We start from the raw sequence: 27,710 nt of genomic DNA on the forward strand, positions 1-27,710 counted from the left end.
ATTTTTCTGTTCTCCTTTAATCAATTTTCTACTGGGTTAATTTTTGTTGTGTTCCATATTCTACCATATTCAGCTATCAATGGAGTGATTATTTTCTTCCATTTTGCTGTTATGCACATTTTTACAGCTGTAAGTAAATTTGCAACAACTTGATTGATGCCACCAGCCAAGCCCTTAAGATAACGTAATAACACTATTCTGGGATTCTGTATTATTGGAACAGCTGGCCACGTCCTTAATCGGATCCAACACATTGGTCCAAAAAGAATGCATTACTGGACAGATGCAACATATCTCCATCTCCAGGAAGAATCATTTGCTTAATTCTAAAACTGATAACTTAGAGGGGGCTAAATTCCAACAATATTGTACAAAAAAACCTTCCAAACCAGCTGATGGATTCCTTCATGTTGAATCTCATCTGGATCTCGTGTCCCAAGTCTCTTCTTCATAAAATGCCCCCCACTTAACTTGCTTCAAATCACCCCTGGCCACTTGGGTGAAAGTCTCAGCTTCAAGGATCTGGGCTGCTGATAAACATGCAGTTTGAGCTTTAATAAGGGCATTTGGACGTTGCTTCTTATCTATACAGGCCCCAAGTTCTTTAAGGACTTTACAAATTAGGACTGGCACTTGGAATTGTGCCTAAAAATTTTCAGTGAGCCCACCTAACTCTGCTGGATTTTTGCCACTGAATTCTGAGGCTTCCAATTTCAGAATAATGAAGAAAATTGCATTAGGTATAATCCATTTAGAAAATGGCAGCAAATAAAATTGAGAAGTGTGCCTTTTAAAATATAAATTAAAAGTTCCTTTTCTTAATAATGCCCTTTAATTGAAAAAATAAAGTTATTGCTTTCCGAGATGCCAATTAAGAACCTCAAAACCGTCACTTTAATTGTTTTCAGTTTTCCCTGCTAAATGGATTATGAGAAAATTAATAGCCCCAACTACTGGAGATTTACTTCACCAGACACCATCACCAGTTTGCATTGCGAAGGAATTATAAGATTGCTGATACACTGTTAACCAAGGGGGTGAATTTATATAGTTTTATTAGATTAAAATGAGGACATATATTTCAGTAATCACATCTCTCCTGCCTAATGATTCTTCAAGATTGGAGAGCAGGCTTCCTTTTTCTTTTCTTTTCAATGCAGGAATGCTTTGAGGAATTCATTGTAGGAGATTTTGGAAGTTAATCCTTTGTCATAATATTCCAATATGTGGAAGAACTCCTCTTCAGACAAGTCAATGCCATACTTGCGGAGAACCTGCAGAAGACACAGAAAACTGACATTGCTTATCGTTAATTAGGAACAATCCAGGAAAGTTAGCAACAGGCAACCAACACAGAACTGAAACATCCACACAATTCAGTTAAGCAAAACTGCCTCGTATAGAATACCTGGAGTTATTTTCCACCTAATGTTCCCATGGCAACCCCCATCAAGGGTGTGGGGTAATTTGTGAATTAGGCCAAGCGCAATATGATACGTTAGGTTTGCACTGCAGACTGGTTCTGGTTTTGCTCCTCCTGGGAGATACAGTTCTGTGTGACGAGGGCTGGGGATCAGTAAGAGAATTTGCAGCACCTCTCGCCCAGCCACAATTCCCAACATTCTTTGGGGAAAGCCATGAAAGTGAAACTAATACAAAACTGAGGCACATTTTTAGTGCATAGAGCCTGCAAGAGCACACATAGTCCACCCTACTGTTGACCCAACTACGTATTCACAATTGCAAGGGAAGTAATAGTGCCACTGTATTCTGCTCTGGTCAGACCTCACCTGGAGTACTGTGTCCAGTTCTGGGCACCACAGTTCAAGAAGGACACTGACAAACTGGAACGTGTCCAGAGGAGGGCAACCAAAATGGTCAAAGGCCTGGAAACAATGCCTTATGAGGAACGGCTAAGGGAGCTGGGCATGTTTAGCCTGGAGAAGAGGAGGTTAAGGGGTGATATGATAGCCATGTTCAAATATATAAAAGGATGTCATATAGAGGAGGGAGAAAGGTTGTTTTCTGCTGCTCCAGAGAAGCGGACACGGAGCAATGGATCCAAACTGCAAGAAAGAGAATTCCACCTAAACATTAGGAAGAACTTCCTGACAGTAAGAGCTGTTCGACAGTGGAATTTGCTGCCAAGGAGTGTGGTGGAGTCTCCTTCTTTGGAGGTCTTTAAGCAGAGGCTTGACAACCATATGTCAGGAGTGGCCTGATGGTGTTTCCTGCTTGGCAGAGGGTTGGACTCGATGGCCCTTGTGGTCTCTTCCAATTCTATGATCATCAGTGTTACACTGTGCTTGTGGCAAAATTGTAGCATGTGGCTGTAGTGTGTGTTTGTGTCTTCAGACATTGATAGACATACGTCTGGGAGACCTTGCACAATCAATATTCAAATGTGCACATGTGTGACATGTCTGATTTTACTTTCATGCTTTCCTGTGGGGAACACTGGTGTAACACTACTGAAATCAGAGAACATTCTAGAAGCAGATATGCTAAGAAGCTAGTATTTTACGAGCTCAGTCTGGAAAGTTGTATACTGGTACTCGAGCCCAGAAATCTAGAAAAATCCAGATTCTGCTGGGTTCTTCTTCCATAACTTTCCAGATCATGCCCTGATTAGGACAGTATACTACTTTTCAGAGGACATCCTCTATTTGAAGGGCTGTGACATCTACATCTGGTTCAAAGCCTTGGAATTGTCCCATCAACAGTTAGGATGTCAACCACAAACTGAGCAGGCACACAGGTGACTTGGCTGCAGTCTTCCCCACAGTGGTAAGATGTGTTGCATTTCTGTTTAAAGTATAGTAATTATTTATAAATTTGCTTCCATCCATATGTTTACACAAACCCATTTTGTGCAAATCTTTGCTGATGCTTTTGGCAACAAACAAGTAGCCAACAAAGCCTTGATTCCACCTCCAACCTGTCAGATCTCTCCAGATTTTGCCACAGATTGCCGAAGTTTTCTGTTGCTCTAGCTGCCTGGGCTCTACACTAAGCCTAACCAAGAAGCCAGCATTTGTGAAATCAAAAGTTGAGAATCCTCCCAGAGAGTGGCCGAAACTTTCATTTTAAAGACAAAGGTGAAAATCCAACAAAGGCTTATATATCTAGCTGGCACTCATTGTAGCTTAAGGTGATTGGTTAAAACTTCTTGCTCCCCCCCCCCAATGTTCTGGGTGAATTCTAGGGGTGCTCTTTCGTGTTTGGAGAAGGAAATGTTCATTTTGTGGTGGTTTTTAGGAGATGCTTATAATTTACATATGGTGTGTTAGAAGTGGGATCACCTTTGAAGATTGACTGGAAACAAAAACAAAGAGGTTAGTAAAACTACTAAGTGGTTAATGACAACATGTCTCACTGGTAGTTGAGCAACTTCAATGTAACACCATTTCAAAGCAAATTGCAAGCGCAGAAGCCTGATCCAAATTGGGACTCTGTGGTGGCAAAGGGCTAAAACCTTCCTACCGTACACATGGAATTTACTTTTAAAACACCATTCATACAATTGCTAGCTGCATGAATGGCGTCATTTGCATATTTGCAATTTGCATATGTATATGCATATGTGTGTGTGTGTGTGTGTGTGTGTGTGTGTGTATAGCCATCACCAAGTGAAGAACTTTAGACTTGCCCAGGGTTTTAAATATCTGATGTGACTGATTTAAGCTACTATTTTATCCGCTTGCCATGTTGCTGCTTTCATTGTCTCTGTTGCCTGTTGTAAACCTTCTTGGATTCATACTGAAAGGCAGTATGTAAATCTATAAAATCAAATTAAAATATATTTTCTTTTAACTACTAATCTTTTATTTTGATGCTGGTTTTTTGAGCTCCCCTGAGGTCCTGTTTGAATTACGAGGTGGAGCAGGCGCTGAAAAATAAAGAGGCAAAGAAACCCCACATATTTATCTCCACTACCTCGTCCTGTTGATATGCAAACGCAAATTGTGCTCAGAGAGCCTGTGAAGGTGTTCTGCTGGCTCCTCAGGGAGACCCACCTCCACAATTATTAAAAATATACAACACAAGGTATAGGACTCCTCATGGCTTACCCCTCTCCATTTTCCTTGAGGAATCTCTGTTCCACTCTCACGTGGGTGAGAAAGAATAATGTAATTCAATATAATTCTTACACCCACCTGCCTTAGCAAAAAACACAGATAATGTCCAAAATAAAGAAAAAACTGAACAGCTATACAGGGGGGCCACAGGTGAAGTCATATGGTTAGTTGTGTGGAAAAGGGAATTTAGCAGGTATCGTTTGTCATGCAAAGCTGAGAAAAGCACCATTTGCTTCAATTCTCTCTGAGGCTCAAGTTGAATGCTTGCAAGTTACATGAGCGGATGCCTTCCTTTGCCTTCTGGCTAAAGGGACTCTTCATTCGCTTGGGGTTGTGTGAATACGGGTCTACATATACGTGTTCCAGGCTAGCAGAGGATGGTTTTAATCCATCAACCTCTGGGTAATGGGCTTCTGCTGTGGTGTATGTGTAACCGAAATACAGCAACATTTGAAATTAAGACCATGCATCAAACTAGTAAGCTGATCAGCAAGAATCTAAATGTGAAGCCAGCAATTAGGAATCAGCTACCTCATTTATGGAGGAAAGGTATTTTCATTTGCCTCCTTAAAAAAGAAGTGGCCATAACTGAAAAGGCCCTGCTTTTTCTAGACAGCTTCTGGACTTCAGCAGTCCAAAGCAAGGCTCCATCTGATCACCAAAGTGTGTGGATCTGAATCCTCATTCAGCCATGAAGCTGACTGGGTGACCTTGGGCCAGGCTCTTGCTCGCAGCCTAACCTGCCTCACAGGGTGGGTGTGAAGGAGGGACCTCTATGGCCACCACCTTGAGCTTCTTCATGAAAGGTGGGATATCAGTTCCCTTGCCACAAGCTGCTTAAGGCTAGCCAGTGAATGCATTTAACATTGTTCTGTCAACAATCACCTGTCTGAAATCCTGAACGCTGAGCTGTCCAGTCCCACTTTCATCATAATACTTGAAGGTTCGCCTCATCGGCCTCCAGCAGTGAAGGATCTGGGGCTGAATCCTCATCATTGCATTGAAAAAGGTCGGTGTTTGTGGCCCACGGGGATTCTGAGAAAGAGGTGGAAAAGATCATCGCCCTTGAAGACCTATTCAGGCATTGTGTGTGCGAAGAAAAGGTCAGTGAGACCAGTGCAGGCTCCACACCTGAGTGCTCTGCTCGGTAAACATCTACTACTAGTAGTAGTACTACTAATTTTATTATTTATACCTCGCCCATCTGGCTGGGTTTCCCCAGCCGCTCTGTGCAACGCTTCACAAACAGACTTTCCTAGTGTAGACATCTGCACTGACACATGCATGTCCATGGGCTGAACCCTTGAACAAGAGCTTGAGAGTCTTAGCAGTTGTCATCTGCATGTACTCTTTGGGAAAGACTTAAACAGAAATCCAGGTATACTCAGGTCAAGCAAATGGGAATATTTCTTTTGCCAACCAGCAAGAAACGGGAAGAGCAGAGCCAGAGGGCAGCGGCAGAGCCAGCCGCTTGGGCACCCGGAGCGTCGCACATGCCATGCACCCGGGGGCAGGGCGATCCGCCCAGGGGGTGCGATTGGCATGGCGGTGATCTGCGCGGGGGGATTTTGTCACCCCCCCTCAGGGATGACACCCGGGCAGACCTCCCCCACTGCCCCCCTTCCTACGCCGCTGCCAGAGGGCTCCAGGGATTGGCAGTGGCGCCCCTTACCTAGGAGTGGGCTTCACAGCTGCCCAGCAATGCCAACACCTGATGCCAGCCCAGCTCCCAGAGGAGGAAGTCTGACGGAAACTTAGCACATGGCAGACACAGAGAAGATGGCATGGGGGATACGGGATGGAGGAAAAGGTTTCAAGGTTGTGCAAAGAAAGTATTTTGAGATTGTGGCATACTAGAGAAACGGATATGGGCAGAATACTATTGTTATAATTCCTGGTTTTGTTTCAATATGTGTATTTTATTTAATTGTGAGGAAACTTGCATTTTAAACCTCCCCAGCAAAAATACCACATTTCCTCATGTTTATTATGGCCTGAGTACTTTTTAAAAAAAACAACCAAAAACTATTATTTTCCTCTAAACAGTTACAACCATGAAGGCAGGGATAGGAATTAAGTGCAGCAAATGAGAGACAAATGTCCTGTTATTGCACAACATGAAGGGTTAGAATTGCCCTGGACTCGTCTCCCTCAGTGCCATCTCCTTGGGCATCAGAATTTCCTCAGGTAGCCAGAGAGCATTTACCTGTACTCGTGGATTTTGGATTACAATCCTTTGCAGAGGAGTCACATCTTGGAATTTAAACAGCAGCACACAACTTTGAAGGAAGTCACAGTAGGCAAATTTGCCAACACTATTGAAATCATATTTTGTTATGAGTTGTTTACTTTCTTCTTTGGTTAAATTCAAATTAAATTTTTCCAGTATAGCTGAAATAAACATAGGTGTACAGAGTAAACAACATGATAAACAACCATGCTTTACACATGCACATCAAAGTGACAATTAATTTTGGGTAATGCAGCAAGCCAAATCTGATGAATAACATAGGCTCACATTGTTGAGGTTCAGTACTTCATCACAGGGACACGGGTGGTGCTGTGGTCTAAACCACAGAGCCTAGGGCTTGCCAATCAGAAGATTGACGGTTCGAATCCCTGCGACGGGGTGAGCTCCCATTGCTCAGTCCCTGCTCCTGCCAACCTAGCAGTTCAAAAGCATGTCAAAGTGCAAGTAGATAAATAGGTACCGCTCTGGCGGGAAGGTAAACGGTGTTTCTGTGCGCTGCTTTGGTTCACCAGAAGCGGCTTAATCATGCTGGCCACACGACCCGGAAGCTGTACGCCAGCTCCCTCGGCCAGTAAAGCGAGATGAGCCACAACCCCAGAATCGCCTGTAACTGGACTTAGTGGTCAGGGGTCCCTTTACCTTTTTTACTTCATTAGAACATTCTAAATATTAGAGCATTCATAAACCTTAGGGCTGCACTGAAGAAAGGACAGCTGAATTGAAGAAAGGACAGAGACTCCACTGAGCACCCCCACCCCCAGTCTCCTGCAGCAGTCACCTGATAAGAGATATGTGAACCAGGGCTTGAGCTACTGTTTTCGCACCCTGTGATACACAGTAATAGATTTGGCCTCAGATATGTGCTGCAGAAGGTCAAACCAGAGGGGATGGTGGAAGCCAGATTTGTCGAATTGTATGTCTGTCCTGTTCACAAAGCAACCTGGAAAGGGCTGCCTGGGTAAGGAGACCTCAGCTCCTCTGACTTACCTCCCCATCCTCAATCCCTTCCACTCTTTTCTCCCAACTTTTACAATCCGGGGGCTGTGTTGGGTGGCGAAAGTGGAGAACTTTGGGTTACCAACTGTACAATATTGTCGGAATGGCTCCTTCAACTGAACACACTTTTCTAAAGTCAGGCCCCCTCTTGCTTCTTACATGAAAGGGATGGGACCGTGATAAAAGAAACATGTTGGCTGCCATCATATCCTTGTCACATCCATCAAAGCGGTACAGTGGTGCCTCGCAAGACGAAAAGAATCCGTTCAGAACCATTCAGAACCAAATCAGAACCAAATCAGTCTTTGTCCAGAATCGACCAAATTTGGATCTCTAATGAACTAACCCCAAGAACCCTGCAAATTGAAATTCAACCAAAAGTAATTTCAGATCATAACCCAATCAAATTGGAGCTAAAAGGCTTCGAAGAAAGAACTTTTAGATGGAAATTGAACGACTACCTCTTAGATGACCAAACAATCCTACAAGATGCACAAAAAAAATTGACGGAATACTTTGAGGATAATTGCAATAAAGGCACGAAGATGAGTATAGTTTGGGACGCAGGCAAGGCGGTGATGAGAGGGTTTTTTATACAAAGGAATTCAATTAAAAAGAAGATCAGAGAAAAAGAAAAGAAAGAGATCCTAAAACAAATAATGGATAATGAGCAAAAGTTAATTAGAAAACCAAACAATCTCAAAATTAAACAAAGTATTAAAGTTTTACAAACACAATTTGCTATGATAATAAACAAAGAGGTGGAGTGGAATATCAAAAAGCTAAGACAGAAAAATTTTGAATTTGCCAACAAATCTGGGAAATGGCTTGCTTGGCAAATTAAGAAGAGAAAAGAGTCGAACACAATAAATAAAATTTTAATAGAGGGAGAAGAGATAACCAACCCGAAAGGTATTAGAAAAGGATTTTTGGATTTCTACAGACAATTGTATAAAAACAAGGGAAAAAACAACATGAGGAAAATAGAGAGATATTTAAAGGAAAAAGAGGTGCAAAAGATCCCGACAGAAAAGAAAGACAAGCTGAACACCCCAATAGACAACGAGGAGATAAAAGAGATTATAAATGAGATGAAAAAAGGGAAAGCCCCAGGACCAGACGGATTTACAGCAAGTTATTATAAAGAGCTGAGACAGACCTTGACGGCACCATTGAAGAAAGTAATGAATAATATTTTGAAAGAAAAGGAAATACCTGAGACATGGAAGGAAGCCTTTATAACTCTCATTCCAAAGCAAGATGCAGACCTAACACAAGTTAAAAACTATAGGCCAATTTCTTTGTTAAATACGGACTATAAAATTTTTACAGGAATATTGGCGAAAAGGTTGAAAAAGGTTCTGCAAGAAATTATTCACGAAGATCAAATGGGCTTCCTCCCAGGCAGACAGATGAGGGAGAACGTTAGGAATATAGTCAATATTTTGGAATATCTGACAGCCAGAAATGAGAAGCAGGCAATTTTGATGTTTGTAGATGCCGAAAAGGCTTTCGATAATGTCTCATGGGACTTTATGTTAAAGAATTTAGAGTATATGGAGGTAGGGAAGGACTTCTTTAACGGAATAAAAGCAATTTATATGGAACAAAGAGCAAAATTGATAGTAAATAACGTAATGACAGAAGAGGTGGAAATATCGAAAGGCACAAGGCAGGGATGTCCACTCTCGCCTTTGTTGTTTATACTGGTCTTAGAGGTTTTTCTAAACTCAATTAGGAAAAATGAAATGATAAAAGGGGTGTCAGTGGGTCAAAATAAATACAAAGTTAAAGCCTTTGCTGACGATCTGGTGATAATGATGGAAGACCCGAGGGAGAGTGTAACAGAAGTGTTGGAGGAGATTGAGCAATTTGGTAAAGTAGCAGGTTTCATATTAAACAAGAAAAAAACTAAAATCATGGTAAAAAATATGGATCAAATACTGATAAAAGATTTGCAACAACAAATTGGTATCGAAGTGGTGAAAAAAGTTAAATATCTGGGAATATGGCTGACTCCAAAAAATATTGATTTGTATCAGAACAACTATATACCTGTGTGGAATGGAATTAAAAAAGATCTAGAGGTATGGGGAAGACTAAAATTATCTTTCTGGGGTAGAATTTTATTGATCAAGATGTGTGTACTCCCAAAGATGTTATTCTTATTTCAGATGATCCCAATACTTAAAGGGATGAAGATATTCAAAGAGTGGCAAAGGGGGATCTCAAGATACATCTGGCAGGGCAAAAAACCCAGAATTCAATATAAAATACTAACAGATGCTAAAGAAAGAGGGGGCTTTGCCCTGCCAGACTTGAAATTATACTATGAGGCCTCCTGCCTTTGCTGGATAAAAGACTGGATAAAATTAAAGAACACAAAATTGTTAGACTTAGAGGGATTCGATAACAGATTTGGGTGGCACGCGTATCTATGGCGGGAGAAGAAAAAGGGCCACAAAACTTTCGAAGATCACATCTTTCGGAAATCGCTAAAAGAGGTATGGGAAAGATATAAAAATTTATTGGAACCAGGAGTTCCACACTGGTTGTCCCCACTAGAGGTCATGTGTGTTAAAAAGATCAATATGAGAGGTAGTTGGATTACCTATGGAGACCTAGTGGTGAAAGATGGGGAAAGATGGAGATTGAAGCCATATGAAGAAGTAAAAGAATATGTGTTCGACTGGTTTAATTATTATCAGATAAATGACATGTTCAAAAAAGACCTGAAAGAAAAGGGGTATATAGGAAAAGACTCAAGATTCCAAACGGAAATAGTAAACAGTGATAGTAAAATAATTTCTAAAATGTACAAAATGTTATTGGAATGGCATACGATGGATGAGGAAATCAAGTCGGTAATGATCCACTGGGCTAGGGATTTTGGGTACAATATATATTGGGAAGATTGGGTGAAAATATGGAACAACAATTTGAAATTTACAGCATGTACCACATTAAAAGAAAATACAATGAAGATGGTATATAGATGGTATATCACACCAGTTAAATTAGCAAAGATGTTTAAAATTAATAATAAGTGCTGGAAATGCAGAGAGAAAGAGGGAGCTTTCATTCATATGTGGTGGGAGTGTAAAAAAGTGAAAGGGTTCTGGGAGAGGATATACAATGAAATAAAAAAGATGTTAAAATACAGTTTTGTAAAAAGACCAGAAACTTTCCTTTTAGGAATAACAAGGAATGAAATTAATAAAAAGGACTGTAAACTTTTCCAATATGCGATAACAGCAGCGAGAGTATTGATGGCCCAGAGGTGGAAGCAGGAAGAACTGCCGACTGTGGAGGAGTGGAGAATGAAGTTAACAGATTACGCAGAACTGGACAAACTAACGGGGAAAATTAGATACCAACGAGCCCATAAATTTATTGAGGACTGGGAAAAATTTTCGGAGTATTTGAAAGGTGTATGTGATGAGCAAATAACGTTAGTGGGTTTTAAAGAAGTTTTGTGAGTAAGATAAGGAATATTGCAAAAATGTAAACAAATATGTTAAGATATCTATTTATTTACTTATGTGTTTTGTTTAAAAGGAAAACAAAAAAACAAAAAACACAAAAAAGGAAAAGGAAAAAAGGGTGATACGGATTTTGAGAAATGTGTAGACAAAATTTTTATTACGGATGATTTTCAGAGAAGTTGAGGGAAGTCCACAAAAAACTGTAAATATGTTAATGGAAAATTTGTATGATTGTAAATATTTATGTAAAAACTGAATAAAAACGAAATGGAAAAAAAAAAAAGAATCCGTTCCGCGAGTCTCTTCATCTTGCGGTTTTTTCCGTCTTGCGAAGCAAGCCCATTAGCGGATTAGCGCTATTAGCGCTATTAGCGGTTTAGCGGCTATTAAAGGCTTAAGGGATTAGCGGATTAGCTGCTAAAAGGCTATTAGCGGCTATTAAAGGCTTAAGGGATTAGCGGATTAGCGGCTAAAAGGCTATTAGCGGCTTAGATCAGCTGATAAGCGGCTTAGATCAGCTGTTAAGCGGCTTAGCGAACAGCTGTTAAGCGGCTTAGGGGCTTGGGAAAAAGGGGGGGAGGGAAAAAAAACCCCAGGAACTTGCAAGACATTTTCGTCTTGCGAAGCAAGCCCATAGCAAATTCGTCCTGCGAAGCACCTTCAAAACGGAAAACCCTTTTGTCTAGCGGGTTTTCCGTCTTGCGAGGCATTCGTCTTGCGGGGCACCACTGTATATAACAAAGAACCTTTATGATCTTTTTATTCCACTAAGTGTTTGCTGGCTAAAGTAGGTTGGGAGGGATGGTGATTTATTTTCTTTTGCTGCTGTTATCTAAAATATCAATAAATTGTCTATGTATGTAACAACAGCAGCTAGGATTCTCCAAACACAAAAAATGGAAGGGGGAAGTTTCCACCAAAGATGAATGGATAAGTAAGGTGATGGACTATGCAGAATTGGCAAAGTTAGCAGCCAAAACAAGAGAATCTAACAATTATTCTCTTTGTGGAAGAATGGAAGCACTTTTAGAACTATATTATATTATAGTTTGATGAACTCGCAAGCAGGATTTGAAATATGAGCAAGAGAAGGAATTAGAGAATGCAGTATTGATGTGCTGGTATAGGAAACAGAAGGCATTGTGCAGAGGGGGTGGGAAATTAAAACACCATGGAAAATGGGGCGAGAAGTTGGGAAAAGACAAATTTATTATGTAAAATATAAATGAAGCAAATAAACACACACATCAAATTAGATTAGTATGCCCCAGTAAAGCTTCATGTGAGAGTATTTCTTCTCTTTCACAGACTGTCTTGCCAAATTGCCATTTCTAGAGATCACTGTGCTAAAGGACTGACATCTAAGAGCAGTGAAGTGAATGGGCCAACTTCACAACATGAAATTTCATTCACACCACTTGTATTTGAAGGACATGCCAGAATCTCCTTCTGGTCTGAGGCCTGACAGTCTGACAGCTGTTTCTGCTTCCGCTTCTTTACCTAGGCAAGATCGCTAATGAAGATTTAAGAAAACAACCAACCTAAAAAATCTTCTACTGCAACTTCTCCCACGTGGTCCACATCCTTCTCTCTACATTCCTTCAGTATTTGTCTCCAGCAGTGCTGAACACCTTTTCGGATTTTACCTTCAATCGGTTTGCAGTTCAGAATAGGTGGAGTATGAACTGCTGCAGTGGAAGGCCTGCTGTCTGCGGGGGCCTAAAATTAAGAGGAAGATTTTGACCAACTTGCAAGTGAAGACAAAAAAGGAGCGCCAAGTGAACAGATTTCTAAATCTGTAGACATTTGATGATGGATTCTTATTTGAATCTTCATTTTGAAAACTAAAATACTGAACACCTCAGAATTCAAAAAGGCCTGATCCACCAGGGAAGCTCTTCTGAGCAACGCTGTCTCCTCATCCTCTTCTCCCTGGCTCCTTGCATTCTGCATGGCTTTTTTTCAGTTCCGGCCCCTCTCAGGTGGGTGCCATTGCCATTCTGAGAGGACGAGGGAGGTGTTCATGGTGAGTTCCGGCACCTCTTTTTCTAGAAAATTAGCACTGGCTGCAGGACTTGGGAAATGCACTTTCTCCAGCAGTGCAGTAGAGAGACTTCCCTCCCTTCTTTATGAGTTCAGTCCCACACCCCCTACCTGAAAGGACCTCAGGAACCAGGCCTGAAAATTATCCGTTCCTAAGAGATTGTGGCGTGCTACTGCTAGTCAGCGCAGTCTTCTTGATGGAGCCAATTGACATATTCACCTGCCAATCATCATAGGTAGAGAAACCCAGTGTAGAAAAATGTTTGTGTGTGCGGCAACCCTTGGACAAATTTAATAATGGCTGTTTTTTCCTTTGTTCTTAAAGAGGTGGGGAGTCAGATGTAATGCCCATCACCCCTGACCATTGGCTGGGGATGAGTGTTGGGAGTTCAATTGCACCCAGACAGAATCTTTTGTGGTTCCTTTCCGTGGGTGCTTACTCTTATGATCTCTTACTTACCAAGGCTACTGATCAAGACAAAGAATGCAGTTAAAAAAATAAAGTGAAGCAGGTTTTCCATTATTAACCACCATCCGCTAACTTAAGGTGTTTTCCAAGCAATCTACTGTTAGTTGTTTCAACAGTTTTCTGGTTCATACATTTCCAGAAATACCTTGACCCTTTTACACCAATGCATCTGGATAGCCATTTTTAGCCCATACCCGGGTAAATGCTGTTCTGAGTTGGGAAAATCAGAGGGAGGACGGACCACCACTCCACCCTGCGGTTGAGTAGGGCAGAGGATAGAGCAGGCCTGCACAACTTGCAACGCAGACAGATGTCGTGGTTTGGCAGCCACCACCACACCACCCAGTCTCTCTCTCTCCTCCCCAGTCCTAGATAGACAACAAAAACAGGTTCATCAAACTGCTGTTGGGCTTTGTGAGTCACAAGTTGTGCAAACCCAATAAAATGTGTTGGACATGGAATGTGAAGACCTGGGCTTCAATTCCTCTTTAGCCACAAAATTCCCTGGGTGGCCTTGGGCTAGTCACTGTCTTGCACTTTAACCTACCTTGCATGTTGCTGTGAAAACCTAATAGACCTGGTGTGCGCGCCCTGTCCCAAGCGAACACCTTGAAGGATGAGTCAGATAGAAATGGGATAGGTTTTTTTAAAAAGAGCCAGGGTTCTACTTCCTGTGTTCTGGCTTTGGCCACGAAGCACTTACTTTCTTTGGAGATGAGGGAGAATATGCTGTTTGAGGCCGTGACGGTAACTGTGGCCCGGGCTCAGCGGCTGTGGCAGGCTTGCTGGGGTTCTCTGGCTGGTTGGCGGTGGGTGTATCTGGCATTTCCGCTTCCAGAATGAACTTTCTCAAGAATCCAGGGTATTTCAACCTTCCATTCAAGTCGAGCGGCACTGTGTTCCAGAGGTTTTCGAACTATGGAAGCAGAGAACCATGTTTCAGCAAATGCAAGGCCAAGCAAGGTATCAGGCAGTGCAGAATTTCAACCCAGGGCTCCTGCATCCCTGGAAACGTCACTTTATTCTGCATGCCTGTGTCAGGGCCAGGCCACAACTAAGAGGCGCCCAGCACCACCTGGTGCCCACAAGCAGGTGCCCTTGCCACACATTTGCCTGGCACCCGTGGGACATGCAGCAATTAGTGTCATTAAGTAAAACCTTTCTAACTTCTTAAAGGTCCTGGTGCTGAAAGCAGCTGTGCTAGGTGTTGGCGCTGGGCCCAGGTTGACCTTGTGCGTAATCTGTGCTGCAAATGGCCATTTCCCTGATTGTTACTCTGAGTGCAGGATCGTGTGCGGGTGGAGACCCTCCAACGGCCCTTCAGACCAAGTGTTGGGGTCATTCATAGGTCCCCCATGTTGAGCTGTCTCTGTCCTAATTTAAGGGCCACTGTTTCAAATAAAGGAAGGCTGTGTGCAAGTGAGCAGGCTGCTGTACTGGCAATAGAGACAGGGTTGGGTCCAACAACAGGTGCAAGAGGGCAGGTTACCCCCTTTTTTATGTCTCTGGGATTCTGCACACCTGAACATGTTCGATACTGAGTCAATGCAAGTTGCTTGTCATAACAGGAATGCATGCATGGAAATAAAGTGCCAGTATCAATGCGTCTTATTCCTAAGAAATGTAGAATCAGTAGAAAGGTAGACAGTTTGTTCTAGGTTTCAGATGTACAAACTGTAAAGTTTTATTTTTCCTTTTTTTTTTAAGAAACCTTCTTTGACAAACAGTGATATCAGACCTTGAAGAAAGCTCATCACCTCTAAGCCTTTGATATGCATGTGGCAAGTTGCAGTTAAACTTCAAAGGCCAGACCTACATTTTGAATTTCTTTTCAACTTTCCCCCACTGGCCAAGTTTCTGCCATATTATAAATTATAGAAAACAAAACACACTTCGCACTACATCAGAGGATAGCAACATGTTTTACAAGCATCAATTAAATATTATAAGTGCTTTGTGCACTAAGTTAGCAGAGACTATTTTAACAGCCGGTTGAAGGCCGCCCGCTTGGGATATGTGTGTAATATCAACAGCTTAGTAGGGAAGGAAAACTTATCTACAATCCAGCTGAAATGAAGCTACAAGCTGAGCCACACGGAAACTTAACTGCAATTAACATTTCATTGCTTCCTTGATGTCAGATGAAGCCCATATAAAGATTGCTTTTCCAAGGCAGGTCCCAGAGAGGCAGCTATTCAGAAGAGCATAGGGACTGATCCCATGCGCTCAGAGTCCACGCTGCTCTGGAGACAACTGCATACAGTCGGAGTTTCTGAACTCTGCTCTAACACACCATCTGAGAACTACTCATGTGCCATAAGGAGCAAATGATTAAATAAGACCCCTTTCCCGCTCCCCACAGAAGATGATGCCCATTGCAGCTCTGTATGGCCTAGTACTATGGCTTTCCTCTTCGAATCAGCCCCTGTGCTACATCTCTGCATCAGGCATTGTGATTTCACTTTCCCCCCATTCCTGAGGCAGAGACACGGCATCATGAGCTTTACACAGAGGAGGCGCCATCTTGTGCCTCAGTAATAATTCCAATCTGAAGGCAAGGCTGCAGCGCTCACTAGCATGGAGACACGTCCATATACAAGGGCAAAGTTTGCTTCCCATTCAAATTAAAGCTGGGTAAGAGGACATGCTTCTGCTACATCAAAAGTTTGAGGAACAGTCCTTGAACATGTGAGAGGATAACGACACATAGACACATTATCTCCCACTTGTTCCAGCTGTTTAAGCTGCTTTCTGGGGGACAATGCTAAGTCCTATTTATTACTGCAGGTCCAGAAGGAGGGTGAACAGAATGACCAGGGAAAAACCCACAGAAGACACAGCAAATAGACTCTCCTACTGTCCTGCTTACCTTTATCCTCAAGTCATAAACTTGCAGCTCTCCTGACACCCCCTCCCCTCCCAAAGATTCCTCTTGTATACCAAAGTGTGCTTTTGCCTTCTGAGAAATACTGTCCCTGCCCACCAGTTTTCTTACCTGCTCATCGGTCAAAAGGAAAAACCACCGGTTGCAAATATCTCTGAAGTCCTCTTTGGAGACAGTGCCTTCTTTTGTGCGATCTGCGTTTTTAAACTCCCCTTCAAGGGTTTGACAGCGAGTGCCTATTACTTCTTGAATACGGGCAAAGACCTCTTGATTGGACAGATCTCGGCAAGCAAATTTCCTATGCTGTCTCTCAGTCTAAGTGGAACATACATGGGGGAGGGGGAATCACAAACAGATAATATACAAAAGATAACATTTAGGAAGTCATGCCAAGAGGTCTGTAGAAAAGGTCACCATCAATTTTCTGCACCAATGAAATTGACTTAACAGTATTTAACAAGTGCTGCAGGAAATGACAAGCAGTCGGGTTAAGACAAAATGTAAAACCCTCTATTAAACAGCTGCAGCCTAAAGCCAAGGACATTGCTTAACCCAGGCCTTTAAAGAAAAATATCACTTGGTTAATACAAGGAGCAAGGTAAACAGCGGAGTGATTAGCTGATAAGCCCACACCTGACTCATCCTGCCCATCGCACACCTGGCATTCACACAGATGGCACAGTATTGAGAGTTTCTGGATCCACTGCTAGAGGTGTATGTGTGTGTGAATGGGTCATAGACAGGATACATTTGAGGATTTCTTAATTAACTATTCATCCACATGTCATTGTTTTATCACTAAAGCACTATGTGCCTAACATTGTGTTTCACAGGGTTTCATAAGCAACATACAGTTTCTTGCCTAGAAGAACATGCAAGCTTGATCTTTAGGCTAGGAGTGGATATAGACAGCAGGAGGAAGAAAGTGAAAGCCAAGGGCAAGGACTGAATCTGACTGATGCAGGTATATATGAGTTAGCATTCATTTCAGTGGTGGATAAAGACTCTACAGATTTCGGAAAGGCGCTAAAGACCCATACAACCAAAGTCCAAGGAACAGGGAAAGTGTTTGCTGTAGAATTCTTGCTCTTTTAGTATATGTGATAGCCATTTAGTACCGGGATTCTTGCTGGAACTTTTGGGGGAAATGAGGATAACAGAAGGTTCAGGAGGATGGTAGTCCGTTTCATTTCAAAAACAAACATACCAGGAAACATGAACAAATCTAGATAAATATATATGAATTTCCGAAGTCTGGTCCTGTAACTGATTCGAGCTTAGGGTACTAGCATTTTGATTTTTTAGCACGCTAGGTATGCATCGTATCTGTGCAAAAAAGAGGACCAGCACCCGTACACTGTGAAATCCACATGAAGGATGCAAAAAGGTCCCTCACGTCACCATGTACCTTTTCGAGCAATAGTGGACCTCAGTGATCCAAATATGCACTGAAGCCCCAACTATAAGCAGGGGGACTTCTTTTGTTGGTGTTCCCTGATAAGTGGAGTCTGGGCTTCCTGATCAGTGTTGCCTTTTGCACCATCTTTTTAAAACAGGTCTCTTCCAGAAGGTTCTACACAAATTTCCTTCCAGGAGTTCAGTCTCCTCTGCAACGATGGCCACAAAACCTCTGGTGTGACCTCTCTTAAGCGAACACTGGAGGCCTGCGGTGAGGGGCCCCTAGAGCAGGGGTCAGCAACCTAAGGCCCATGAGCCACAAGCAACCCACGGGGGTCATTTAACCGGCCCACGAGCCGCCCGCTCGGCGAGTCCCTGCATGTTGTGCTAAACCGGTGCAGCACGCCACGGGGACTTGCTTCTGTGGTGCTGGAAATCACATCTGCACAGATGCAGATGCCGGAAATCGTGGGCACACAGGCGATCCAGCCCACGGAAGGATCTCCACTGGAGTGAACTGGCCCAGGCGAGGTAAACCTTGCTGTCCCCTGGCCTAGAGAAACTAAGGGCCCCATCTCTGAGAAGGCTAACATCACAATCCTTCCTTAACGAGGCCTTAATTGGGTAGGAGGCAGCAGGCCGTGCCAAACTCCACATGCAGCACAGCCCACAATCGCTTAGGATTGTGTCGCAAAGAGAGCTGGCCTGTTCTTTTAGCTTACACAACCCCTCTTGCCTCTGAGACCCTCGCAGGCAGTTAGGAGACCCTTTTAGGCAAAGGTGCCCCGGAGTTTTTCCTTCCAAAATGCTGCAGCTGATTCTGCCGCTTAAAACCCTTTTCCTCTGAACCGGACTGTACCTCTCTAGTGGCCCTGAGTTATAGCAACTCAGCAATTGTCCGGTTCAACTGTCCTGGAACCTTGAAGAGTCAACGTTCTGCCAGCTAGTTTTAAACAGCACCCCCCCCCCCCCCGGCAGAGTTTCCAGGAAGCCATTCAGTGCCGGTCCTGCTGGCATACAGGGCAAAGCAAGGAAAGAGCCTTTGTGTATAAAAAGCCCTGGAGGTTTGTTGTTATTGTTTAAAGGCCTCTCTGCCTGTCTTCTTCATTTGGACCGAGAAATCCACTGACTTTGGACAGGCAGGCAAAGCTTAGCTACTGGAAAGTTTCCCTAAACCTCTACGCTAGAATCAGGGCACTGTGTATTAGCCCTGTGCAGAAAAATTCTTCTGTATTTCCACACTCCATCAATTAATAAGAAACTGTATTAAAAAATTATCAAAGGGGAGAAGAAATTTCAGTGAAATGATCCTGGGTGGGTTGTGTGGGTGGGTTTTGCTGTTGCACTTACCTGACTTTCACAGCGGCTGAGGAGTTTTGTGAGAGTTCTTTCAATGGGCAAATAATCTCTTCAATGACCTGCATTTTGCAGCCTTCCTGAGAGCCTGTGCTTTCTGAAACAAACCAAAGATCTCCTTGGCTGGACCTTCCTGTTAGTGTGAGGAGGCAAAGAGGCTGCCTAGCAAGTGTCCGATGCTGTTCTCTGTGGCAGTTTCACAAGTGAAGCCCTTCACCTTCCAAATAAATCAGTGTAGAATTATTGTTTAGATAAAGGAAGGACTTGCCCTCAAAGAGAATATGCACAGATCTTAAGCACTTGCTAGCCAGACTCTCTGGTGTGCCACACAACCATTAAAGCCCGGAAAGATGTTATGGGGTAACACCTCTCATGGATCTTTTTCAGATCATGGCAGTCAGAAAGGCTGCAGAAAGCTGAGAAACATAGACAGATAGCCTTAGTTATCTCACAGGGATAAGGTATACTTAAACCTACACCTACCAAAATTCTAAAGCAATTCACAAGTTAATGAGGCAGAAAACCTGAAGCTGTTTTCACAGTAGAAGAAATCTTTTAAGAAATTGGAGGACAGTTTTTGACACCGTGCTACAGAATAGTCTTTTGTAGGCTTTCTCACATTTCCCCCTCATACGTGTGTGCACATTTTTTTCCTGTTGACAGACTCCTTCAGAGGTAATCTGGGCAGGAGACCATAAATGAATGATAGGTAGGCTTCGAGCCAAAAGTAGTCGACCAGTCCACTGGGCCTTAGGTAGCAGGTTACCCTTCCCTGACTTAATAAGTTGTATCTAGCATTAGTCCTACTTGGAGTAAACCCACTGAAAACAATGGCACAGACCAACTTGGGTCCATTAATTTTAATGGGTCTACTCTGGTTGGATGCAACCCACTGTGTCCAGGATTTGGAAGAAAACATTTTTGAGGGAGCCATTCAGACCACGCCAGAAGTGCTTGAGATGGTTACAGAAGTAAAACTGACAGTAAAAAGACTCTCTCAAGTCAACTCTACTTGATAGTCTCTGCCTTCTGGAAGGCTTTGCAGAGGTAGCATTAGGAAAGGAAGAAAACACACATTAATTTGGCTTCCCACTAACTTAACCCGCATTTGAAAACCCTCGTTCAAATAGAAATAACTGTCAAGGGAAAAGAAAAAGGAGGAAAAAACCCTAGCTTTATTAAAAATCAAATGTATACACTAGTGCAGTTATGGACCTTGATAAACAGAAACAAAAACTGTGATTCAGCTGACAATTTGCTCATCTCATTTAAATCAGAACTATATAGAATTATTCAGAATGTAAGTCTCATTAGCATACATCAGCATCGTCAAAAGACCCTAGTGATGAATTAAGTGTAAGGGGGAGGGGAGTGGGGACCTTCTGAAGCGTCCTTAGTTTCAATGCATTTAACTATTTCCAAGCATAAAATGGATTTTAAACTTGCATGGTTCTGGGGTATGCTAATTATTCACTTTTGCAGTTGAGAATTGCATTTTTATTTATGAGGTGCCATTTATTTCCCATCTCTTCACAGGCTTCAACTTTACTAGTTCAGTAAATTTTCCATACTTTAATGATCAGAGCTGGAGACTTTTGCTACGTGTTTCCACCTATACCTCAGCGATCAGGTTTTGTGTAATGTATAATAATCAGGTTTTTGTAATATGCTCGAATAAGCAGCATACTACATTAATTTATATGTTAAAGCTAAAACAGTCAAGTATCTACAAAAGACGAGTCCTGTAACAGTCAGCATTCTGTTGCCAACTCCAAGGATAAATCCTAAGGCCCTAACAGGGGTGAAACAGGCAATGAGGAGATGGACATACATGAAATGCATTTACCAGGGGCAAACAGTATATTTATTCAAACAGAAAGACAAAATTGAAAACGATAGATAAAACAGATTAAAAACAACACCGATCACCATCAAAGTGGGGAATCGAAAAGCCATGTATCAGACTAATGGGGCTCCATCATAAAATACTGTTCCGGCATGTGCCTGGGGACAGAGGGGTTTGCCCAGCATGAATGGGCAGGCAAATGATCAGGTACAAGGGAGAGTGGGAAGGACGGAGGACATTGGGAGGGCAAGAGTGAACAAGTAGACTGACAGGTGAGCAGGTTAGGCAGGTAAGTGTATGGCTGGCTTTTCCCATCTGGCAAAGGCAGGGGAGCTGTCGGACTGGGGCCAAGGCTCCCCCCACCAGACCAAGCCGGGGGTGTTCCTGCTCACCTTGCAAGATGCTCAGACTTTTGGCAGCAAGGAGAAGGGGGCTGTCTCCGCCTTCCGTCTGAATAGGGAGAGAGGCGGGAATGGGTGAGGATGAAGAGAACTGCTGGGCACTTGCCAAAGCCTGGCTAACCCATAAGGAGCAGGGCTCTGGGTGCAGCTAAACCCTCTTTCATCCTTTTCTGAGCGCTAGAACAGAAACAATGTTCTAGAAATGGAACAGCAAGCCAACTGGCCAATACTTTCTTCCACACCCCCATACAAGCCCAGGGCAACCATTTCAGAGCAAAGTCAGGCATGCACCAACAGTCCATTTCTTCCAGGTGTTTTTTTTAAGCTTTTAAAATCCTCTTTTGTTTCTCTCTAGAGCTTTTCATGTTTTTGCATATGTTGGGGATTCTCAAAGTCTGCTGATTCCTCTTGTGTGGGGCTGTTGACATTTTTACTAAGTAAGCATTAGCATCCCCCCCACCCCACCCCAGACTGAAAGTAGTTTTATAACACTGTACCTTTAAAAGCCGGGACACGGGTGGCGCTGTGGGTTAAAGCCTCAGCGCCTAGGGCTTGCCGATCGAAAGGTCGGCAGTTCGAATCCCCGCGGTGGGGTGCGCTCCCGCTGTTCGGTCCCAGCGCGTGCCAACCTAGCAGTTCGAAAGCACCCCTGGGTGCAAGTAGATAAATAGGGACCGCTTACTAGCGGGAAGGTAAACGGCGTTTCCGTGTGTGGCTCTGGCTCACCAGATGCAGCTTGTCACGCTGGCCACGTGACCCAGAAGTGTCTTCGGACAGCGCTGGCCCTTGGCCTCTTTGAGTGAGATGGGCGCACAACCCTAGAGTCTGTCAAGACTGGCCCGAACGGGCAGGGGTACCTAAACCTTTAAAAACCTACTGAAATGTCTTGGTACAGGCTGAAACATGAGCTAGGCTGAGGCCAGTCATTCCTGGGATAGGGTCTCCCACAAAAAGGCCATGTCCCTCATGCGCGGCTGCTGTACCTCAGGCAGTGGACGGGGACACAAAGCAGAACCTCAGTAGATTATCTCAGGGGTGAGGCAGATTCATGGGAGTGGAGGCAATTCTTAAGAAGCTCTGGTTCTGGGCTGTTTAGGACTTACAACTAATGTTTGGAGACTCATTTCCAGCACTTTGGTAACCAGTGCAGATGACACAAAAACAGAGTTCTATGCTCCGGCCTGCTAGATCCACTAAGCATTTTGGGTCAATTTTGTAAACTCTCTTCAAAGGCAACCCCATGTAGAACATATTTCAGTATGAAAATAAACAGGGCATAAATGAATGTGGCCAGTTTTTGTTTCTCAAGGAAAAGGTACAGTTGCTAAAAATCTAGGAGAAGTGTGACTAACCTTTTTTAATCTGAGGAGTTGACTACACCATCAGGGCACTCTTGGTCTCAAAATGAGGCCAGAAGCAGATTGGAATGGATCTAAATAATCCAAGAATATATTGGAGTTGGGTTATCATGACAACTTTGACATAGAATGATAGTTACGAAATAAGTTGGGTCAGGCTATGAAGCTTCCTTAAGAGCTGCTAGTACCACACTTTCTTAAAGAGCATTCACTGCCTCTACTGGACAACTCAGTTGGTTAGAGCATGGTGCTGAAAACACCAAGGTTGCAGGTTCGATCCCCGTAAGGGACAGCTACATATTCCTGATTGGAGAAGGTTGGACTAGATGATACTCAGAGTCCCTTCCAACTCTATGATTCTATGATTCTACTTAACAAATCAGCTCTGGTCTACTCAGCAATGGCGGGGATTGGGTCCACCCTCTTTGAGAAGCTTGAATATGTCCTCAGGCCAGTGGCGTAGCGTGGGGGGGTGCAGGGGGGACTGGCCGCACCAGGCGCAACATCTGGGGGTTAGGGGGCGCAAATCCACGGGTTAGGGGGCGCAAATCCACGGGTTAGGGGGTGCAAATCCACGGGTTAGGGGGTGCAAATTACTTGCCCCGGGTGCTGACAACCCACGCTACGCCACTGCCTCAGGCTCTGGCACAAACTGAGATCTGGAACTCACAAGAAGGAGCACCAGAAGTTACCAAAACCAATTCTGTTCTCAATGTTGTTCCCTAGACAGAGCAGATAAAAGTGAATCCAGATCTTTGGAAAGAGTGCATAAATAGAAGAGTGCATCTTGGTGCTAGTCACGATTGACAAGGGCATCACTAGGCGTATCAGTAGGAAAATACCCACGAGGTATCTATTGCCACAAGGGACTGACTCCTATCCCTGCAGAGGTTTGCTATAGCTTTCTCCCTAGGTTTGGGATCAGGTGCGAGCTTGAGCCTTGAAAAACCCCCACATCTCTGCACATAGAAAACAAGCATGTAAGGAAAAAGTGTTCTAGCTTCACCTTTTCCCTGGATATTGCCCTGAAATTCCTGTATTCTGCTTTACACAATGTCCTATTACCACTTCAGCTATTCACAGATAAAACAACAGTTGATTTCTAAAGGTATGATAGACGTTTTTATTAGTTTTGGTTTCACCAGTACAGAAAGTGCTCTTGAGACTCCTGATCAAATGTGGTATCCAAGGTGAGAAAACTTAAGACTCCCCTTAGGTGAAGAATTCTGAAGGGATGCCTGAATTTTAGCCTGCATATGGTTAATTGTTCGTGTAACTAGGGATGAAATTGTGCTCAAACCTGCAATCAAAAAGGACCGTGTTAAAGGAGATATTTCCCTCCCACAATATGAACTTTGCCTATTGCAGCGCTTAACGTGTCTTATTAATTTAGAAGGTGGCAAACACTCCTCTTCATATACACCTGGGAAAGGGGGTGGGCAGGTTCACATACAGACATTTTTCACTTGATGACTGCAATATCAAGTGATGGGTTGCATGTATGAATGGGGCATCACAGAAGAGGGGGCTTGCAGGGTTGCTTGGGCTAAACCAAGCCTCCCACCCACCTCCCACCATTTGGTGGGTGTGTGAAGGGGCTCCGCGCACAAACTCAGGCATGTGTGCAGAATGCTTCTGTGTAAGGGCATTCCTGGGTCCAATCTGTAAAGCAGATCTTTGTGAGTCCATTGGTACATAACTAATGCCTCTCCAGAAACTGCCCAGATGCACTTTGTGCATGGGCAGAGGAGGTTTGGCCAGCCTTCACTGCCCCACAACCTCCCTCATGTACCACCAGAACCCCCCTAGTTCCACAGAGAACTTTAATACCACCTCCTATAATCTCAAATGCAGTGCTTTTCAATGAAGGCAGTACACACACTCAGCTTCCACTCGTCAAGTGATAAGAAGAGATACAAGAAGAATGGGCAAACCTCCAGAGGCTACGACCTGAACCAATGGCTTCAGGTCACAAGAAAGGAGATTCCGATTAAGCATGAGGAAGAAACTTCTGATGGGAAGAGCTGTTTGACGGTGAAGGGGGCTCTCTCAGGAGGTGGTGGACTCTCTCTTCTTAGATGGCCATCCAACCTCTGCTTAAAAACCTCCATCTTGGATGCTTTAGTGGAAATTCCTGAATCGCAGGGGGTTGGATCAGATGACCCCTGGGGTCCCTTCCAAAATTGTAATTTTAGGATTCTTTTGAATGGGAGCCCAGATTGGAAACACTTTGGTCCTGACCCAGTAAGGAACATTCGTGGTATGGACTGTGTTGCCAAATCCAGAATGGAATGCACAGAGAGAATGAAGTTCAGGCATTGAACAAAACACTCATTTACGTATACTATATGCTACAGATGATGTGCTCATTTCGGCACCTGCTATCCCATTTGTGTGCATGCACGCTCTCTCTCACTCACACACACACACACACACGCATTGTTGCAAGTAACGATTTCTGCATCGGAGACAAAGCGAATGATACTTCTTATACTGTCCTTCTCCTTAGGTAGGATGCCATTAGTCTTTATCATTATGCCTATCATAAAAGCCCATGCTGGCGTATTTACATTTTCCTACAGCAACTTTTTGTGAGTCACTTGAAGTTATTCTATGGTATTACGTTTTTTTGTCCCTAGTCTGGGGAAAAATTGAATTGATGCTCCAAATAATAAAATGGTCACACGCTACAAGAATGTGGCTTTCTTTTTTATCTAATTGTTTCTATCTTCCAGCCTGTTTCTACAATCTGAAATCCCAAAAGACAAACTCCTAGAACATTGTAGCTTAAGGATATGATTCCATGAACACTTACTTGTTAACAAGTCCCACTGAATTCATACTTAGGTCTCCAGACAAGCCTAGCTCATTTCCCACCAGGAAATCTACACTGTTCATGGCTTTTACGTCAGGAAAACCTAATTCATGAAATTATCCACACTGAAGGTGCAATGTCTTGGATTCATGTTCCCATGTTCACTGAGGCACATGCCTGCCTGTGAATGTGCTTCAAGTAGGTTGTTTTGAACCATAGGCTTGATGGCTTATACCAGGTTGAGGTACAAGTTAAGATGAGGGCTGGGGTACTGCAAAGAAAGAATGCTAATTTTTGCTTGCAAACTACACTTTACCTATTTGCTTGTGTCACAAAGGCATTCTGACCTGTGAAATAATAACGACTTGTAATAGCAATGGGACAGGGAGAGGCAGGGGCTGGCAGTGGGTGGCATGAAGGGCCTAACCTGACTTAGCGGGGGGGGGGGCTTCTCACCTGGCCCCACATAACCCTGAGCCCAAACTCCAACCCCTCCATTAGGAACATTATCTACTTTCTTCCACCTGCTGCGCAACACAAGGAGAGGACTATTAAGCTCACTCTTCCCCTGTGCAGAGAGAAATTGAGGCTCTTTCTCCTCTTCTGCAAGTGAGCAGTCCCCTCTCATTTGCCTGCAAGTTTGCAGCTGAGCTGTGTTGGAAGTAGGAGGTTCTGCTGATGAGTTTGCAGCAAGAAGGAGGGACTGAAAGAGCCGTTTTCCTATCCTGGAGAGTAAATGAGGTTAAGCGCTGGTCTTGGGACTGGAAAGACCTGTGATCCATCTGAGACCAGGGAGAAGAGTCGGTGGAAGAAGACTGGAAAAAATTCAAAGTATATTTACAGAAATACTGCAAAATTAATGAATGTTAGAAGAATGCTGGAATGAAGTTATATGGTTTTAGCAGAAATGTTATAAAGAATTAAGCAAAAACTGATTGTTAATGGGCCAAAGTGGAAAATTTAAAGTTAGATTGTGCTAAGATAAATTATAGAACAAAAAATTGAGAAAGATGGAAAGGATGTGCTGAAATAGCTAATTGAACTAGAATACAAAAAAGGGAGGTGTGAGGAGGTCGATGAAACAAGTAAATGAAAGGTAAAGATACGGAAATTGGATGTGTTTTTAAATGTTTTTGTTTTTCTTATTTTGATGTATTTTTTTGTTTTTCTTTTTATTTTTGATGTATTGTTTGTTAATTTTTTATTGTTTTTTTCTTTCCTTTTTCCCCCTGTAACTATTAAACTTCTAATAAATATTATTTTTTTTTAAAAAGGGAAAGACCTGTGACATATTCCTGTTGACCATGAGCCAGCAACTCATTTCTCAGACTAACCTATTTCAGGGAGGGTGGGGTTGTCAGCACAAAAGGGGACAAGCCCTCTATAATGTGCCCTGAGCACACTGAAGAAAAGGCCGTGTGTTATTGTTTTCTGGGCCAGCTTCTGACTACCCCGGTTTCTGCCCAATCTTTCCCAACCAGCACGAGCACAAGGGGTCTTGTGCCCATTCTTACCCCAGAGAAGTTGTTGAATTTTTGCAGAAAATATTTCCAGTCTATGGAGTGCTCTCCACGAAGCCGCTGCAGCTTGATGAGGTGGTTGAACTGTTTGTCGGAAAGCGTGAAGCAGAAGTGGTGGAGCACCTGCCGGAAATCCAAGGCGGAAATTGCTCCCGTGCGGTCCTTGTCAAAAGCAGAAAAGGCCTGCAAATAGCAGAGGAGCAAAGTAACTCCAAATAGCCGGCATTTGGAAAGAAGTCATTTCTCTCTAGTAGAGCTATTACTGAGCTGTGGAAATAAATGCATAGGCAACGCACATCCCACTCGCCGCCTCAAGTATTCTGCATACAAAACTCCGCTAAGAGCTTCCCAAGGAATCCTTGCTCAACCATTTTTTAAGCTGAGCTGTTTCAATAGCTTATTCTCTTCTGGCAGGACTCATTATCTAGAGTGTCAGGTGGGAAGGCTGTTTACAACAGGCCTCCATAGCAACCAGAGGCAACCAGAGAACCTGGGGTGTTTAAAGATAGCAGGAGAGCTTAGCCGGGATGAGAAAAGATATGAGGAGTGCCGGCCTGTCAAGCAGTGGGGCTTATCCCTTCCAAATGTAACTGGGTGGTGAAAGCAGGTGAGCAGCCTCATGTCCCACGGAAGAGGAGCTGCAGTCAAGCCTGGCTGCTGGGCCAGGATTTGCAAACAAGTCTCTTACACGTCTGAAAAGTACACAGATAAGTGTAACATCTGAATCAGCTGCAAGTTCAGCCCACTTGGGATGCCTTACTATTTATTTATAGAAGTCAGACCCTATTCAAACAGTAACACAGTGGCTT

The 27,710-nt window shown here is 43.4% G+C and overlaps 1 protein-coding gene across 3 annotated transcripts in view; it reads right to left on the reverse strand.

The window, feature by feature from the left end:
• Positions 1–1,038: 1,038 nt before the first annotated feature.
• The window catches only part of EFCAB6 (EF-hand calcium binding domain 6), a 110,769-nt gene continuing 84,097 nt past the window's right edge, over positions 1,039–27,710 (reverse strand). Inside the window, exons 24-30 of one of the 3 annotated variants that reach the window (XM_083440706.1) lie at positions 26,896–27,084; positions 16,319–16,522; positions 14,027–14,239; positions 12,353–12,530; positions 6,286–6,470; positions 4,965–5,114; positions 1,039–1,274 (exon numbers count right to left, since the gene is read on the reverse strand). In XM_083440706.1, coding sequence (XP_083296832.1) covers positions 1,152–1,274; positions 4,965–5,114; positions 6,286–6,470; positions 12,353–12,530; positions 14,027–14,239; positions 16,319–16,522; positions 26,896–27,084 — 1,242 coding nt within the window. In that variant the 3' untranslated portion in view covers positions 1,039–1,151. The remainder of the gene's footprint in view (positions 1,275–4,964; positions 5,115–6,285; positions 6,471–12,352; positions 12,531–14,026; positions 14,240–16,318; positions 16,523–26,895; positions 27,085–27,710) is intronic. The other 2 variants (XR_014511351.1, XM_083440707.1) reach the window with 2 other exon arrangements.

This window comes from Podarcis tiliguerta, assembly GCF_965153285.1.
Source record: "Podarcis tiliguerta genome assembly, chromosome: 5".
Lineage (NCBI taxonomy): Eukaryota > Metazoa > Chordata > Lepidosauria > Squamata > Lacertidae > Podarcis > Podarcis tiliguerta.